Consider the following 20,216-nt stretch of genomic DNA (forward strand, 5'->3'; position numbering starts at 1 on the left):
GCCATGTCTGAATTAAAAAATTAGGTTTGGCTATATTTTGCACCATAATATGATTCCCAGATTACAAACATCAGAAATACTATGCCAGGAGAAAAATAATACTAGGTATTATAGGGTACTGTAGATCACATCTTTATTTATTATCATTTTAATGCCTTTCTATATTTCTCGATTGTTCTGCCCTGTCATATAATATCTAATATACAGATATATAAAGATGACACTGGATTTAGAGTTGCTAACAATTATACATAAACTGAGAAATGCTCTTCAAACTCATAAATCCTCTGCAATTAAAAGGGATTTTGTCCTGATGCAGCTATCACAGATTCAAATCAAGAGTACAGGTACAAAAGACTAAATGCCAGATACTATCTTAGGGTAAAGGAATGTCAGTTATAATGACATGGGAATATATACCCAATATCATGCTAGATTTTGGTCCAAGGCAAGTGGTAGTTGGTCAAAATATATTCAATTTTACAAGTTTGCTCATAAATTATATTACAGTTCCTTATAAACATTGTATATTCTTAGTTACAGGAAAGTATCATTCGAGACTTTAAAAGGCATTTCCACCAAAAAAAAAGACAACTAGGAAACAAACACCAACAGCAGGTCAAATACTAATAGATGCCAACAAAAATAGCAATTTTTAAAAGTTACTTACGCCTGTCGGTCCCTGTACATCTTGTTAACTTTTTCCCATTGAAGATTAAGCTGAGTCATCTTTTCTTGTATATTTGCTGCTTCCCTCGGTGTAGCACTTTGCAAAGCTGGCATCTTCTTTTTGTTAATAATGTCTACATGACCCAGCAGTCTCTCCAGGCTATCTTTAATGCTCTGTAATATTAAGAGTTTAGAAAAGTAAAGCATTTTTTTAATAAATAAATAAGAAAATGTTCATAAGTAAAAGAAACAGTGGGAAAATACTAATTTAACATTAGCTTTGAAAATTATAAGAGTTTTATAATAACCAGGTAATAATGACTGAATGTCCATCCTTTCTCTGAAGTCATAATAAACTGAATCTGAGAAATCTGGAGGGGAAGCAAAGTGCTACTGTCTTCAGTCACTCATTAATTCCTCTGCACCAAGGTTATATCTGTTTCAACCTACATTCTTCTTAAGGAGCAGAACAAATTCCTATTTTACAGACTTATCTTTATGTGTTCTTTAATTATTTTGCTGTTTATACTTCTCTTTTATACTTGTTTCAGCAAATATTAAACAGATATCAAAGTAACAACATTAAAAGATTACTTTGTCAGGTATCGTTAATTTTGCCTTTTGTTGGATTTCCTTCACCCAACATTCACCACTCTTCCAGTACCCAGTTCTTTGTTGTTTCACCAAAACACTTTGCAGTAAACTTTCCTAACGGTACAATGCCAAGTTTTAGAAGACCAAAAGGAAGATAAACTGATCCTACTCTGGACCTTTAACATCTTTATAATGTGTGAAATCATTTAAAACTCCATACAGTGTCAGTGTACATTTATAAACTATTTACCGACCTGTTCAGTTCCATGACTGAATTATACAGGTTTTCTTTCTGCCCTATAAATCAATACATAAATACGCTGTTTATATCTATTCTGCAAATGTCTCTCTTTCTACTAAATCCTTTAGGATCATCTGAATGGCTGAATTTGTTAGAAACCCCAATGCTGAGGAAATATATTCTTACAAAATGTGTACCGACTAAATGATAAAAGCGTTAAATGTACAACAAGTACTTAGCAGAGACATACTCCTTGTAAATCAAGACTTATAATGAAATCCTCAAGCACATTTCAGACTACCATTGATACAGGCATAGTTTGGTGCTTCTGTGATTTCCTTGTTCTTTATCAGAAAGACAACACAAATATATTTTTTTTTAATCAATCAAAACCTATGAGCTACATAAGTTTACTGTTCAGCCACATATTATATCACCAAAAAAAATGCAGGTTTTGGATGAAAAATATGCCTTTTATGCAACTGATTTATACAGGTGCCATTTATTTACAGTCCTGGTAACATACACCATATGTAGCATTACCAGAGGAAACACAAGCAAAAAAAAAGTTTGTGAAATGCACTTATTAATTCTTTAAATTTTCATTTCTGTTTCTTGTAGGTGGCCTCTTCCAGCCTCAGTGCAACAAAGCACATGTTACTTGTCCTGTTCCAGGGATTCTATTTTTTTCAGTTTGGGATTTGTGTTAGGAAGAAAAATGCCCTCGTGATTCCTTACAATGGTGAATTTTGAACAATACCTCTTGCTGCCTGAATATAATGCAGCCAGGCATGAAAAAATTCAAATGTCCTGGATTGATGACTGCATTGGATTGATGATTGCGTCAATTTGATTTTAGCCTGAAGTTAGACTTTCTTTCCCTAAAGTTTTTAAAGTCAAGATTTTCTCCTTTTCTCTAATGAAATGTCAACAACTATAAGATATTCAGCATTTGAAATAACAATATGGATGATGCAGATGCAAACAGAGTTCAAAATAAATCATAATAGACAAAGCATCTGATACACCAACGAACCACTAAAAGCCTCAGATAATTCTTGAGGTAGGCATATTCAAACAGCAGTGTAATAATAGAAGTCTCCCTACTCCAGTTGGTGTCATAATATTTAGCCATTTCTTACCATTCCTGCTTTTTAATTAATTCTTAATTGAGCCATGTATGTCTCACTGAAACTGCAGCGCAAAGAAAGGAATATTATGTGGATAAAAATCTAAAGCCATATTCATCTTTTACCATAGAATCACTGAATAATTTGGGTTGGAAGGGACCTTAAAAGGACATTCAGTCAACCCCCTGCAATGAGCAGGGACATCTTCAGCTAGATCAGGCTGCTCAGAGCCCTGTCCAGCCTGACCCTGAATGTTTCCAGGTTTGGGCTGGAAGGGAACTTCAAAGACCCTCAAGTCCAAATCCCTGTCATGGGCAGAGGAATCTTTCACTAGATCAGGTTTCTCAAAGTCCTATCCATCCTGACCTTGGATGCTTGAACAATGATGGGCCATCCGCAGCTTCTGTGAGCAACCTTTCTCCAGCTATTTCTTCAAACTCCCTAACTTCCAGCACCAACACCTAGAACTCTTTTAACTGTGTTCCCATCCCTTATTCCTCCTGAAATATGTAAGCCTCCGAATGAATATTGCAAACTCCTAGCTGAGAATTTATCAGATCAACTGACCAAAGAGTCTTATTTTTGTTTAACACAAAAAAGTCCTTCATTTGCTGTATACAACTCTGCAGTAGCTTTGTTCCTGGGATAAGGGTGAATACTGATTTGATAGATTCATGAGAAGTACAAATTGCCACCTTGTATGCAAGAAGCATTTTCACACTACCAGGACTTTTGAAAGGAGGCAGTGATGAAAGGCTGTTATTTTGAAGCAAGCAGAAAAATCAGGAATGTTAGAAAAGCAAACAAAAAATAAAATAAAATTACCCTCTAACACTGCCATGGTCTGATTAAACCCTGTAGGTACAATCTGATGGTTCTATTTTAACATATAGATATATAAACTAAAACCCAGGTTTGCCTTTCCTTCACTTGTGAAGATCAGGCATCAGATTTGAAGTAATACAGGAAAGATTTTGGAAGTTATAATGTACCAGAATAGAAGAAAAAAGACCATTAGCATGTGTGGAGTCTTTGACCTGGTGTCATGACAAATGAACCTATTCAAAGAGACCCTCAGCCATTCTCTCACATGTATTAAGACAGGCATGGGAAGTCAGCACCTATGTTTTATTTCCCCATGGATGGTTAGGAATACAAATGATGTAGTTATTTAGGTACAACAGTATCTGTCTAAGCATACAATATCCAAAGGAGTTGTTAAAGAAAATAAAAGATGTACTAAGCATTAACAAGAGCAGTATTCCGTCACATTATTTTTGATTTCCCTGCATCTCCACTAAATTTGAAGTCTCAGATATATAAATTGTGTTTGGTAATACAAATTAAAGAAGAATTGTTTTTTTATTAGTTTCAGCAGGAGACAGAAACACAGCCAATTAAATTTTGAAAAAAGACAAAAAAAAAAAGGCATGATAAACTACATTTTCATCTATTTTAACTACAACTAGCTAAAAAAAAAAAAAAAAACAACTTTGCTTGTTTGATATCTTGCTCACCTAATTTGAAGCATCTTTTACATGCCAACACATTACAAAAAGGATGAAAGAGATCAATCCTGCAGGCCTCCCATCCTTACAATAATCTCAGCTGTACAAGCTGAAGTCAGAGAACATTCTTGTGATAACACCTTTTACAGCTAAAAAAAATAAATATTCCTTTTCCTCTTTGAAATAGCTTGTTGCTTTAAAAAAAACCAGTATTTTCAGATAATACCTTTAAAAAAGACATTTATGATCTTTCATCATAAAAAGAAACTATTTGAACAGTCTAGTAATCACAAATTGTAACAATTTAAATGTAGTTCAAAGGGTAGTTTTACTTAGGAAAACTTCACACCAAGACTTTACTCCTCATCTTAAAGGTTTATTAGTATTAGCTGAGGTGGTATATTCCTTTCTAATGGCTCTTTGTCAGAAATAACGACACCTGAAATTTATATCCTGAATACAATATTCACTTAATAAAAAATAAAAAATCACAGCTGCAGTTCACTTTGGGTTCTTTTCTTGTGTTTGTTGGTTTGGTTTGTGTGTTGTTTTTTTTTTTTGTGCGTGTGTGTGTATGCTCATTTTTTTGGAAGGAGTTCAGTTTCTATTCAGCATTTATGAATTCTTCTGATTTTATTAATGGACTTCAGTTTTTTTTTTTAAACACATCATCCACACCCTCTCCTTGTTAAATATATGGTTTACAATTCTACCGTAATGAATTTGATTTAAAATTAGTATTTTAGAACTATGGGGATAACAGAGGGTACTGGTATATTAGTACTAGCATGAAGTGACAGAGAGATAATTCTCCAAATCCTTGTCTCTTCCAAATTACTTGAGAAATATTTTTAAAACAGTAACTATTTAAGACAAAGACTGAATTCTTCTTTAAATGAGAAAATGTGGTTATCATTTTATAACCATTTAAAGTTATTACACTGTATTTACTATTTTGTCATATGTAAGAGTGAAAATCCTTATGAAAATGCGACAGCAATGCTCTGACATACTTGCATACAAAACCCCCACACAAACAAAAGCAAAAAAAATACTTTGGGTACTTAAAGCTCTAGGGCAAATACTACAATATTTTAGTCTATGGAAAAAAAAAAAAAAAAGGAAACATTCCATAAGCCCCTTATGACTAGTAATTTGAATGTACAGGTCCTGAGAAACATTAACTTACATTTAGCAGACTAAACAAAATACTTATAAATAGAAAGAGAATGGCACATGTCTTGTCTCTGTGATGATTCCCAATAAGGAAAAATTCCAGTACCAGTAAAAGGCTTCCCAAGGAAGTGATGGAATCACCGTCCCTGGAAGTGTTCAGAAAATGTGCAGATGAAGCCTTTAGTGACATGGCTTAGTGGCAGTCTTGGCAGTCGTGGGGTAATGGTTGGACTTTATGGTCTTAAAGGTTTTTTCCAACCTAGTTAATTCTATGATTCTAAGGAACATATTTCCTGCCTTGTCAGCAGTCTATCATCTGGAGCAAAAGCTGGATGGATCTGTATCATTACTGAATAATCTTGTTTGACTTCCCCAGCATAACATCTCACACTCAGCGTTCCTTACTCAGGTCTACCTAAATCTTGGGTTTATATGCTCAGGCCATGGATAATTAAGGTATCACAGTATCACAGTATGCTAGAGATTGGAAGGGACCTCAAAAGATCAACTAGTCCAATCCCCCTGCCGGAGCAGGAACACCTAGATAAGGTTACACAGGAATGTGTCCAGGTGGGTTTTGAATGTCTCCAGGGAAGGAGACTCCACAACCTCCCTGGGCAGCCTGTTCCAGTGTTCCGTCACCCTCACTGAGAAGAAGTTTCTTCTCAAGTTTAAGTGGAACCTCTTGTGTTCCAGTTTGTACCCATTACCCCTTGTCCTATCATTGTTTGCCACTGAGTAGAGCCTGGCTCCATCCTTGTGACACTCCCCCTTTATATATTTAGAGACACTAATAAGGTCACCGCTCAGTCTCCTCTTCTCCAAACTATAGAGACCCAGCTCCCTCAGTCTTTCCTCATAAGGGAGATGCTCCACTCCCTTAATCATCTTGGTTGCCCTGCGCTGGACTCTCTCCAGCAGCTCCCTGTCCTTCTTGAACTGAGGGGCCCAGAACTGGACACAATATTCCAGATGGGGTCTCACCAGGGCAGAGTAGAGGGGAAGGAGGACCTCTCTCGATCTACTAACCACCCCCCTTCTAATACACCCCAGGATGCCATTGGCCTTCTTAGCCACAAGGGCACAGTGTTGGCTCATGGTCATCCTGTCGTCCACGAGGACCCCCAGGTCCCTCTCCCCTACACTGCTCTCTAGCAGGTCGTTCCCCAACCTATACTGGAACCTGGGGTTGTTCCTGCCCAGATGCAGGACTCTACACTTTCCCTTGTTATACTTCATCAAGTTATTCCCTGCCCAACTCTCCAGCCTGTCCAGGTCTGGCTGGATGGCAGCACAGCCTTCTGGCGTGTCAGTCACTCCTCCCAGCTTAGTGTCATCAGCAAACTTGCTGATAGTACACTCAATAACCAGCTGTTATCAAAGAATCCAAAGCCCTGCCTGCAGCACCAGTCTCAAAGCCAATCGTTTATGGACTGAATCTTCCCATTGCTTCCCACATCATCAGTGGAAGATGGAAGGAGTGAGGAGAAGATCACTTGAGCCCCAGACTCTTTCACCATCCGCCCCAAGGCCCTGTAGTCTTTCTTCATCCCCCTCAGACTGCGGGAAGCAGCTTCCCCCTCACCTTTCTGGAAGACCAGCAGCGGGTAGTAGTCTGTCGGGTGCACCAGGTTGGGGAGCGCCCTAGTGATATCCCTAATCCGGGCTCCAGGCAGGTTACACACTTCCCTATGATGAGGGTCAACTCTGCATATCGGGCCCTGTGCTCCTCTCAGAAGGGGAAAAAAAAAAAAAAAATAGCGCGAACGCAGTCCCCCACTACCACAAATTATGCAGTCAAGTTTCCCGCATTTGGGGAAATCGCAGAGGTCAGAACACCCGGAGTGCAAGGGATGAGCCTCGCCCTGGGAAAACCACCTGCTTGATCATGGTGTCTCCCCTGCCAGGTAAGTATACGCTGTTATTAATCTGTGTATAAGAAATATCAAAGGATAAAAGCATAAAATGCCTCTAAATTATCCAAGATGATTTCCCTTGAACATAAAGGAGGCAGCATCTTCACAAAACCTCATTCATGACAAAAATTTTGCAGATTTAAAGAAGAGGAGAAAATGCAATTGAAATATTAAAACCTGCCAGGACACACTTAAGCACTTAAGTAACCTTCTTTTTAGTAGGTCTGAATATCAGCTCAACTCATCCACCCGAAAAGGAATGAACTGTGTTTGCGTTATCAACTGAAGAATAATACTATGTGCCTACATATATTGAAATTGTATGTTTTTTTTAACCAAGTAGATGGATTTTCTAAAAATAGATAAAATACATCTATGCACGTCAGAATTGTTGACTGGCATATACCTAAATGTTTAGAATTAGCAGTATATGAACAGGCATATATATATATAATCATATACATAAAATATATATAATCATATTTTTGATTTATATGTCAGATTTTAGCTTCTGTTTACAGTACAGCTGCTACAGACAAAGATAATATATCTGACTTTCTATAAACAAAATCTGCAACTGCATGGCATAAGAGTGTCCAAGGAAATAAAATGCATACCCATGTATCTCACACATACACCCCACCTACCTTTCATGTTGAAGAGAACAGCTTCAAGCAGTTAGTTATCAACAATGCCTTGGGAGATTTTGTAACATGGTTAACAGAAGTACACAAAGCTTTTATTTTTAAGAAAAAAGGATAACAGAAAATCATTAGCAGCTAAAGTGACAGTAGCCTTTGGCAAATGATCCATCTCATTGCTCTTGCAGAAAAATCTGAGTGCTAGGGACTTGGAACACCAGTTCATTTTCACTACCTGGAATCCGTCTTTATCGGCCAGAGAAAGACAAATTTCTGTAAAAATTCAGTTCCCTTTCTATTTGTGTACAAATCATCCACCAAGCACTGTGTTACTGACAGATCTATTCAGAGAATGTATGTCATTACACTCAGTTCTAAGTTATGGCTAATTGGGTTTTACTGAGCTGTAGCAGAAAACCACTCTGAATATCACATCAGGTGATGTTCCTTGCTAAGAATCGGCTAATACATGACAAATATATATTCCAATGTGCAGAATTAAAAATGCATTTTTGGCAATCCAAACAATTGAAAAATTCTTCTTTTAAAAATATAAACTATATTTATAGCAGATTTGTTAATATATTTCATGCTTTTTGTACTAACATGAAAACCAGGAACACCACAGTTGTTAGTAATCATGAATAGAGAGAATTATTATACAAATTACTTACAGTGTTAAAATATGTACAGAACTATGAGTTAAAATATCTGATATGGGTATTATCAGTTGTCGAGGTTTAAACCCAGTCAGGTAACTTGTTCACTCACTCCCCCCCTTCTTTCCCTCCCCCTACTCCCGGAGGGACGGAGAGGAGAATCAAAAAGAATGCAACTCCCACGGGTTGAGATAAGAACAGTTTAGTAACTAAGGTATAACACAAATCACTACTGCTACCACCAACAATAACAATGATAAAGGAAATAACAAGGGAAGAGAATACATCATCTCACCACCAGCCAACCGATAACTCGCCCCCCCCAGCCCGACCAAGCTCTGACCGATACCTCCTCCAACCCTGCAGTCTCCCAGCCCTTCCGGCTAACTCCCAGTTACATCCTGGGCATGACGTGCTGTGGTATGGAATACCTCTTTGGTCAGTTTGGGTCAGGTGTCCTGTCTCTGCTTCCTCCTGGCTTCCCCTCCTCCCTGGCAGAGCATGAGTCTCACAAAGTCCTTGGCCAAACCAAAACATCCTTGTTATCAGCTCTGTTCCCGAGATGAAAGTCAAAACACTGCACTGCACCAGCTACCAAGGAGGAGAAAAATGACTGCTACTGCTGAACCCAGGACATCAGTTTAATAAAACATTTTAACAGGGGATTCTGGCTGCCAGAATCACAGATGCATAATATTTACAGTAAATTGTCTGTATCCTGAAGATACATTAGAAAACTGTGCAGAAAAACCCCCGCTCTATGTGTCAGTAGATGAATTACAAAACAAAGAGAAAAAGAAGAGGAAAAGAAAAATTTAGAGCATGAAAATATCTATATCTGAAAAACAACAACAGCAAACATTTAATTTTTAATGAACTAAATAAAGAACTTCCTGGAAATACAAAAGAATATGAACTAGAAAAAGAACTGTTGGAGTTATTATGCAAGCAGCTTCATATATAAGAAATCTCTTTCTCAAAGAGCCAGATGGCCTTCTATATTAAAACTATTACATCATTGAAAAATATTATAACTAAATGTATAATTATATTCTATAATACAATGTTCTTGATTAAATTAAGAAAATATATATAGAGAAAAAGAAATGCCTAATATGTATGAGCCCTAATATAGTTTTGCAGCATTAATTATATAAAGCAAGTAGCCTCAGAAAACAAGTTTTCAATTCACAATTGATATCATTAAGTCATGAACAAGCACTGCTATGCCATGACTATGACAGCGATTTCTAGCATGAAATTCTTCTAAGCACTTTCTCACATATGGCTATAAACACACATTAGACTTCTTAAGTTCCTAGTAAACTGTTTCATTTTAGTACACTCACTTTTGCTACCTTTTAGCAGACATACATGTCAGTTTTAATATTCTGTTTAATAAATGTATTTTTTTTCAGCACATATATCTCCACTAAACAATCTAGAGTTTAAAAAAGGCAAGTAGCTTGCACAAGAAAAATCACCACACAGGAAAACTTTGTCATATTATCAGCAATACAACTTGATTTTCCAAAACCACTTAAGTTGAATATATGCAAATCTGCACATTCATTCAACTTTCGTTAGCATTTGTAACATCCATTGTAAGTAAGGATAATTAGCTAAATTCTGAAGGCATTTTATCTCTGGACTTGATGATGTAACAAAATCCATTGCAATTACAAAAAATTCTAAATGGGGAACTGAAAGATGATGAATTCCATCATCAATAGCATTTTAAGAGTGTATCATTAAGCCAAAGTTACTAATCCATCTATCTATGAACCATGATTTTTCCGTACAATCAACTGGAGTTTCATCTTTGATAGAACTCTAATATTTCATTTGTTTGTTAAATATTGTAAGTACATTAATGAAATGTCCTGGGTTTGGCTGTAACAGTTATTTTTCTCCTTCCTAGTAGCTGGTGCAGTGCTGTGTTTCAGCTGTAGTCTGAGAACAACGCTGATAATACACGAACATTTTAGTTGTTGCTAAGTAATGCTTACTCTGATCAAGGATTTTCCAGTCTCTAATGCTCTGACAGTAACGAGGAGTGCAAGAAGCTGGGAGGAAGCTGAGACAGGACACCTAACTCAAACTAACCAAACGGGTATTTCATACCACAGCACGTCTTGCCCAGTATATACACTGGGTGGGGAGTCACCCTGAAGGGGCAGATCGTTGTTTGGCTCAGGCTGGTGAGCAATTGTAGTGTGCACCGCTTGTGTTTATGGTTTTTTTTTTTTTCCCTTTCCCTTTCTAGCATCATGACATCAGCATGTCATGAGCAATTGTACTGTGTATCATTTGTGTTTATTGTTTTTTTTCCCCTTTATAGTTTTATATTCTATCCCCCTTGTTATTTCCCTTAGCATTATTATTATTAGTGGTAGTGGTTTACTTTAGTTCTTCGACTAAATAGGTTCTTACAGGTTCTTATCTCAACCTGCTAGGTTTACATTCTTTCTATTCTCCTCCCCATCCCACCCAGAGGCAAGAGGGAAAGCGGAGTTGAGCAAACGTGGTTCTGAGTTATCAGCTGCTCTTAAACCATGACATGATGAAAAACTGAGTTAACCCTATGTCCTAATGCTTAAAAGAGCTTGTAATAGGATAGCAGAAACATTGCAGTTGCTGATTTTGTTAGATAAAGAGACACGACTTGTTTTCTTTTTCTAATTTTTCCATTCCCTAAAGCTTAAAATGATGAGAACAACACTCCTATGAGCTGGTTTCAGCAGATTTACTAAATGTGTCCATGAAACCATACTAATCCAATAAATGTTAGAAATGATCAGATTTTTGCTGCAATATTTTGCTATTTGCATCCCTTTGATATAAAAAGTCAGTGCTAGAATCATCTATGATATTTAATAAGAGCAACTTTTAATTTGTATTTTATATTTATCCTATCAGATTTAAGTGTTACTACTCATATTACTTTGACGAAAAATGTTCAAAGTAGTTACAATTGAAAAAGTCTTAAATAAACTTATTTTTCTCTTTCAGGACTAATTAAAACAGATTTTTTCTGAATGGAAGTGAAAAAAAAATCACAAACTCAGTTTTAAAACACAGAGCTATTCATGAGAATTCTGTAGTTTGTTTCATGCAAATCTGTCAGGGATAAAAATCAACCACAATTTAGTTTCAAAACTTTCCCAACCAGCTGCTGAACAATTTATGCACTACTTTTCTATTTTTACTGCAGGACAATGACAATGATGAATGCTTTTCCTTGGAAATAAATATTCATTAAGCAGGCTAAGATCAAAACTATACCATTCCAAAGCCCCACAGATATGCAAGGTCCATTTGCCTCTTCTAAGAGATTTATTTGTGAGGAAGATGAACTGAACCCACAAACACATCTCTGCACAATGTAATAGTTCAGTTAAATTAAACCTATGGCAGTACCTACTTGTAACCTCAGTAATCAATATTATTAAAGTTGGTGTCAATTCTGATAATACCAAATATATGTGGCTGAACAACAAATTAGTTACAGATATAAATCAGACAAAGATAGCCCAATGTAAAGCCTTAAGAAGCAAAGGAAACAAATGCCAGTAAACTGTAGGTCACTGTTTTTCCATCCAGTCTAGGAATGAACATAAGTTCATAGACAAGGACCAAGTGGTAGCTCATTAGCTATTATTTACATAGTCTATGACTTTATTTTTTTTTTTTGTGCAAAAGAGTCATTCTATCAAAAGGGATTGTCTAAAATTAAGAATGACAATACCATTGGCATGTTGCGTGTTGCGTGCTTCAATACTCAGAACCACTATAATCAACTTGTACTAAATCAGAAGTGGTAAAAGGAACAACCTACTGTTATTTCACACAGTCCTATTATCAGTTATATGCTTCCTTTGCTCCAATACCTTACTGTTACGCTTCACTACACATACTCTACTGCCTTGCTAGGAAACTGAAAACACCCTAGTTTTCAACAGCTAATAAGAATATCTAAACATCTTTGTGTGTGTGTATACATATATATATAGAGAGAGAGGTGCCTAAAATGTGTAAGATCTAATCATGTATAAGAATTATAAATAGATATGATACTTCAGAAGCTAATAACAGAATATGGATGTAGTTTTGTTACACTTCCTCTGTTGTGGAGAAATAAATGGGCTCCTACAGAGGACAATTCGGAACACCTAGCCAGAGCCCCTGCCCTGATTCTAGCTCTAAACTTCTTACCTCTAGCTCTGTAGGCAAATTTCAGCCTCTTTAGATATGCTGACTTCAGTTATAACAGTTATTTTCCTCCTTCCTAGTAGCTGGTGCAGTGCTGTGTTTCAGCTTTAGCCTGAGAACAATGCTGATAACACACCAATGTTTTAGTTGTTGCTAAGTAATGCTTACTCTGATCAAGGATTTTTCAGTCTGGTGCTCTGCCAGTGAGGAGGGGCATGAGAAGCTGGGAGTGAGCAAAGGCAGGACACCTGACCTAAAGGAGCCAAAGGGGTATTCCATATCAAAGCACATCATGCCCAGTATATAAACTGGGCGGGAATTTACCCAGAAGGCGCAGATCACTGCTCAGGTCAGGCTGGGCATCAGTTTGCAGGTGGTGAGCAATTGTAGTGTGCATCAGGCGTGTTTATTTATTTTCCCCTTTCCCTTTTTAATTTTATATTCTCTCCCCTTGTTATCTCCCTTATCATTAGTAGTAATAGCAGTAGTAGGTTTATATTATACTTTAGTTACTGGACTATTCTTTTCTCAACCTGTTGGGTTTACATTCTTTCTATTTTCCTTCCCATCCTGCCAGGAGGTGGACAGGGAGGGCTGAGCAAACAGCTGTGTGGTTCTGAGTTATCGGCTGGGCTTAAAATGTGACATTACACTATCACTTACTTTTCTTAAAACTTTTCCTTCCCCAAAATAATTATAGAAATATGGAAATGTGGTCTTCATGCTGGATGACAATATGAAATTGCTGTAATTATATACAGCACTTAAGCAGGATTTTTTTCAAGGCTTTCCTCACACAAACATTATTCTGCAAAAGCTGTTAACTCATTCTTCTACTTAGGCTTACAACTTTAATCTTGTTCTTTTTTTATGTCAATTCTGTGTTGGAAAAATTCCACCAGGTTACTGATGCAAGTGATGAAGAAACCAGATAGTGCTATTTAAAGTCAAATCAACAATATGGAACTAGTTTTTTCTTAACTATATGAGCTACCTTTTGGACAATATTTTCTGGTTAGCTAATTAAACAGAAAGAATTCCACAGAATACAGCCCCCAAGAGAATTCAAGATTTTTTTGGAGTAGTTTAGAATGAAACAGACAAATTTTACTTGGTTCTGTTGATGTTTTAATAAAAAATATTTTTTAAAGCAAATACTAAAATAAAGCTGCCAATATAGGGTGTGGATAGGGTTACTTATTAATTACTTCAAATTACAACACACAAATTGAACTTGAACCACAAATTCATAACCTTAAATACACGACTGCCCCCCTCCATCCTTTCTCTCCCAGGATTTACTTTCAAGACACCCTAATCACAGAATCATAGAATCACAGAATAGAATCATAAAGTAGTTAGGATGGGAAAGGACCTTAAGATCATCAAGTTCCAACACCCCTGCCGTGGGTAGGGACACCTCACACTAAACCATGCCACTCCAGGCTCTGTCCAAACTGGCCTTGAACACTGCCAGGGATGGAGCATTCACAACTTCCCTGGGCAACCCATTCCCATGCCTCACCACCCTTACAGTAAAGAACTTCCTCCTTATATCCAATCTAAACTTCCCAGTTTAAGTTTTAACCCATTACCCCTTGTCCTATCACTACAGCCCCTAATGAAGAGTCCCTCCCCAGCATCCCTATAGGCCCCCTTCAGATACTGGAAAGCTGCTAAGAGGTCTCCACACAGCCTTCTCTTCCCCAGGCTGAACAGCCCCAACTTTCTCAGCCTGTCTTCATATGGGAGGTGCTCCAGTCCCCTGATCATCCTCGTGGCGCTCCTCTGGACTTGCTCCAACAGTTCCATGCCCTTTTTATGTTGAGGACACCAGAACTGTACATAATACTCCAAGTGAGGTCTCACAAGAGCAGAGCAGAGGGGCAGGATGACCTCCTTCGACCTGCTGGGCACACTTTGATGCAGCCCAGGATACGGTTGGCTTTCTGGGCTGTGAGCACACACTGCCGGCTCATGTTCATTTTCTCATTGACCAACACCCCCAAGTCCTTCTCTGCAGAGCTTCTCTGAATCTCTTCTTTGCCCAACCTGTAGCTGTGCCTGGGGTTGCTCTGACCCAGGTGTCAATGCTCATGTCTTCCAAATACAGATGAAACAGTTAAAAATAAACTAATTTTCAGTGTTCTTCCGTTTTGCACCAATGTGCCTTCATGTATAAACATCAGAACATGCACACATCTCAGAGAGGGGCTGAGCACAGATAAAACATACATCTCTAAGAGTGAGCGCAGCCATCCAATATACAGAAGGCCAAAAGTAATGGAATTCAATCACAGAAAGAAAATCTTATTACCTTACCTTAAGACACTCTTCTTGTTTGAAGAGATCCTCATAATCCTTAGCCTGCAGAACAGGAGAATTAAGGCTCTCTTCTACTTCAGACAAGGCTTGCAGAAGGTGAAGGATCTCTTCCAGGTATGTAGAAGGCACGTAAGTAGTTTTCACAGTCATAGTTTCGGTCACCACAGAAGTTGTATCTTCATGAACTGTTTGCTAGTATAGATATACAACAGAACACATCCTTTAGTTTCTAAAAACTATATAAACTTATAACAATGTAATATCCAGTTCACAACCTAGAAACAATTACAAATAATTTCTAAGGACAAATGCAAGAAGGTTTCTGACATAGATTACTCATGCTCCAGTAGTCTGAAATGGGAGGTGCTAAAATTAATCCATGCGAAATTATACAAAGTTATCTTCTAATCTCCGCAGAAATAAAGACAGGAGATTCAAGAGTACTCAGAGATTACAGTATTACTGAGATTTTAGTGCTAGCCCTTTTATTTTGAATTATCACACCTCTTTCAGACTCTGTCCTTCATTACAGAAATTTCATACATGCTAAATCATTTTGAGGTGTCAAGCAGAATGAGTTGTGTACTAGGTGCAATTTCTTAAATAATGTGTAACACAAAACAACCAGTTCAACTTAGTGATTTCAACAGTATACTAAAACTTTTGTCTTAAACTAAAAAGTACAGTTTGGAATTTTGTGATTTGAAAGGTCTTTAATGAATTAATATTTCTAAAAGAAATCCCAGCAACACACCTCTTCAGGAAATGAAGCTTTGGCTTTTGTTTGTTTTTTTTGGGGGGGGGGGGGTTGTGTTTTTTTTTAATCAGGACGAATATGAAATAGACACCCTATTCTGAAAGCATGTGCATGCACCAAATGTAGAGAAATCCCAGAATATTTTTGTGCCAAGAAAATAGATAGTTGATCTACGACATACAAGGTGACAAAATAGTGTCTGTTTATACACAATCACTACATTTCTGATTTAATGTGTTTCTGGATCATAGATAAAAAGTGAATCCAGAAGTGTGCTTTGGAGCAGGGAGAACTATGATTGCTTCTTTTAACTAACCTGATCACCTGAATTTCCATTAGAGCAGGCAAAACTCAAAAGATATAAATTATTTGTGGTTTCATAAGTTATATTTATTTGTTTTGTCATATCACATAGGATTCCTAGCGTGGGACCAAAATCCATTGCACTCAATGTCTGTCTTCTCAAAAATATAAACTTATTGAGAACCTAAAAGAACTTGTACAAGCAATTGCTCTTAAACTTTCTCTCAGAAATCATATTACTTAGATGCTTCAGTCCCAATGTAGATAATCACACATTTTGGAGGTTTTTTCACATTTTATGTGAAAGACAATGGATCAATGGTCCCAGAGAAAAAAAGTATCATTAGTTAGGTACACAGCATGTAAAAGAAAACAAATATAAACACTACCTTGCACACACTACTTTAGCAAGGTTTCTCATTTTAACTTGTTTGCCCTGTCCATCCTTTCATGACACGTTTCTCTCTTCAGTTACTGGGCTGAGCCATCTGGTTCTTCAGTTTTCTTTAGAGTCTTAAAATATGCATATACACATTCTAGAAGAGGTATGCATATCATACACAAAGCTCAAAAAGTTATCTGTAGACTTGTGTTATTCTGATGCATTTTTTAATCAAATCTAATTGCTTTGCTTACACTTTTTTCACTAAATGACTTTCTCAGTACATCTGCTAACACTGAAACCTCTCTAATTACCATACCACTGCTATAATTTTTATTATTTAAAATAAATGGCTTAATAAAAATTTGCATTTGTCCCCATACGCTTCATGAACCACACGCTCTGTAAAAATAACAGTTCACCCCAGTGAACCTAAAGCTGTCCCAGTTGATTAGAAAATGGGAGATTTTCAACAAATCACATGCAGCAATATATTTGCATTCCTCAAGATTACACTGTGACACTTCTAATAGTTCTTTGCTATGCTCCTATGTGTAGCAAAGAACTTTAGACCCACATGAGGAGCATTTTAAATATAATTGCATTTTTCTTTTTTTACTGAGAAGACAGAATAGTTATAGTCACCATAATGAAACAGCATGCCAGGTGTGCAAGGTCATTCACTTTAAATGAGGTCATATGAATATGTAAAGTGACACACAAAATATAGTTAGTTTCTATAGGTGTATTGGTTTAATCTATTTTATTTCAACCCAAATTTAGGCTAATAACTATGTACACACACACATTGATGTATATGTGTGCACATATAATAAAATCTTTGCCATCTTGCTCTAAATAATTCCCGAAACTAATAAAATTTAAGTGGAAATTTGATGCGTGAGTACTTCACAGACACCATGCTTAATTATTTATAGCAGTGCCAAAATTGGGTATCTTTCAATCACTGCTACAAGGGACCCTTATAAGAGCACTCTTCAAGGCAATATTAATTAAAATCTGGAGACAGGACAGAACTTTATGAGACATATATTTTTCAGTAATCCCTCAAAATTTGTGCAATAATTAACTCACAGCAATATGAATAAGATGTATGCAACTATATACTCATATTGCCCTTTACAGAAAACTTTCTCACAGCTGGATAATTACACTTGTATAGTTCTACAAGAAACATGAGTCAGGAGACTTCTAGTTGAAGCAAACCATTAGTGCTTATATTGTTATAAAGCTTAGATTGTTAGTTAAACTGTAAGGTACTACAATCATGTAAATATGGCAGCATTATTAAACACCTTATTCTAAACCAATAGTAACACCCAAATTAATTAGTTTCTTAATACTATTTAAATAAAAGAGTTGGGAATTTGATAGAACTTTAGAAATCAAGGATTAAATTTCTTTGACTTCAGTGGGTTTTTCAATAGGTCACAGGTATTTCTCTCCTTCTATCTTTCCTCCATTCACAATAGCCTAAGAAAACCCAAAGCAGAAGTTGGCATCTTGAGCAAAGGAATGGAGAACAGACTTATTCAGAACTGACAATTTTAATCAGCAAAGAAAGAAGGGAAAAATTTTTGGCTTGTTCCTATGTTTGCTGGAATTTGCTACTGTAGAAGATACAACAGATAGCGTCCTTCCTTATTTTCCTGAGAAGTGTATCTACTAGAAACGCATAGCTGAAACTGAATCATATGCTAACTGTAATGAGATTTTCTTTTTTTCTAAAGGAGATTGTAGCAGATGGGAGGCATTAGTATTAAAAATAATATACATTCAGTAAAGATATGTCATTGCTAATGCCATAATGACTCACCAGAAGAACAGATTGACACATAAGGATTAAAAATAAATAAGAAAATGGAAATTAAAATTTTAGATAATTGTTTAAGAATGGTTTTGAATAACTTGAATCCGACAAAGTGACAGAATACATTAGGTAGTTACATGAAAATATTCAAAACCAAGTAACATTTTAAAATAATGTATAATACAAATAAATCCTTAAGAATGATGGGGAAATGCAGGAGTAAACGTCCATTTCTTATATGGCTATTTTTTTAAAAAAGCACTTTAATTGAAATGAATTTATTTTGTACTTTTACCTGATTGCCAGTGGTATACTGATGTGTGAATTATTTCTAGTCTCCAAAAAAATCACATTCTTTTAGATAAGGCTTACCTGTTCATGCATTGTTTTTCACCAAGTGTTATCATGTCTCAAACAGTAAATTGAAAATTATTCCCCATCATTATATATATTTAATTAAGGAATAGAATCTTTCCATAAACATGATTCTTCCTACACATGTGAAACTGATTTTATTGATAGGTACAACATCCTACCACATGCAACACAAAGACAAGAAATATATCCATGAACTGCCCTTATAGAGAAGGCCAATATGCAAAAACCAAACAACTAAAAAAAGAAACAAAAGCAGCCAACCAAAAGTACCCCCAGAAGAAAAGAGCTACAGGAATAATGCAGGTTTTGCCCACAAAATTAAATATCATCATTCCCTGGGCTCTGCCCCGCCCTGTAGTATCTGTGATTATTGCCTACATCCAGAAGAGTACTACTAGGTGGCATCAGAGCTAATTAGCTTTGGAAAATGCTGTTAATTTCCTTTTAGCACTGGAAAACTAGGTATTAAAGCACTTTTCCCTGACCTCAGTATATCCATTTATCTTCCTCTTCCCGCAGAAGGAAAAATCCCAACATCACTCTTTGCTGTTCAACAATTTACGCCTAGAAAGCCTCCAGCCTTATTGTGTTAAGTCTCGCCAACTGTTCCATTTTTGGTCCCTTCTCACTACAGTCCTCCAAACTCACAGCAACTGTATTGTGCTGTCTTTTTGAGTAAAAGCAAACTTCACACAAACAGAATACGTGGGAGAAGTAAAGCAGCAAAACACACCTATCTTAAGTACTGTACCATGACACTGCTTCTAGCAGCATTCTGATGAGAAGTTCAGGAAAAACAAACATGTGCCTCTTCCTGAAGTGAAATAATGCTTGAGAAAGTATTCTTTACAAGCAGCTGTAAAATGTATGACAGTGTAAAAAGTCAGTCATCTCTCAGGAATAAACATAGGTGTGCTACACATACAAAAAGGAAAAGAAGTGGATAGCAGACACCTTCTGAACAAAGGCAGTTATGCCTTAGAGTCCAACAAATGTTGGAACCGTTTATTGCTTTCTAGAACAAACTGTAACCTATGTCATATTTGCTAGCTCATGGTTAGCATCAAAATATCATATACATCAAATAAAGAATTAAAAACACAAAAGTATGATCAAATACTAAGATCAATAAAATCACTTTCAAGTACGTATTTATACATAAAGAAGCTTGCCAGCTGTAGTGATGTCAGCTAACGTTCAGAAAAATAAATTCTGTATTTTCAGCTTTGCTAGCACATCTTACCTATAAGTGTCTATATATAGAGAAAGTAAATAAAAATTATACCTATAACATTGAATTTTCATTATGATATTGCATAGACTTATTCAATCACAAAAAAATTTACCTATCATTATGAAAAGAAGCATGTCTTTCAAGGACAGAAAGACCTAAATCCACACTATAGGATTAATATGGAGTGCTTACATAATTCCATAAAGGCAAGGCCTTAAAAGACACTTGGCAGCATTAAAATACATGTAAAATAATATCTT

General features: G+C 36.4%; 1 protein-coding gene and 1 non-coding gene across 17 annotated transcripts in view; both read right to left on the minus strand.

Moving 5' to 3' along the window:
- Positions 1 to 20,216, minus strand: part of DMD (dystrophin) — a 1,213,044-nt gene that overhangs the window by 592,794 nt on the left and 600,034 nt on the right. For all 16 annotated transcript variants that reach the window (XM_062608089.1, XM_062608087.1, XM_062608095.1 and 13 more), the window contains 2 exons: positions 15,069 to 15,263; positions 671 to 843 (listed from right to left, as the gene is read on the minus strand). In XM_062608089.1, coding sequence (XP_062464073.1) covers positions 671 to 843; positions 15,069 to 15,263 — 368 coding nt within the window. The remainder of the gene's footprint in view (positions 1 to 670; positions 844 to 15,068; positions 15,264 to 20,216) is intronic.
- Positions 7,070 to 7,233, minus strand: LOC134158314 (U1 spliceosomal RNA). The gene has a single exon (XR_009962714.1). It is a non-coding gene; the product is annotated as a U1 spliceosomal RNA (small nuclear RNA).

The sequence above is a fragment of the Pezoporus occidentalis genome, unplaced genomic scaffold, assembly GCF_034315485.1.
Source record: "Pezoporus occidentalis ecotype Australia unplaced genomic scaffold, CSIRO_AGI_Poc_V1 ctg129, whole genome shotgun sequence".
NCBI lineage: Eukaryota > Metazoa > Chordata > Aves > Psittaciformes > Psittacidae > Pezoporus > Pezoporus occidentalis.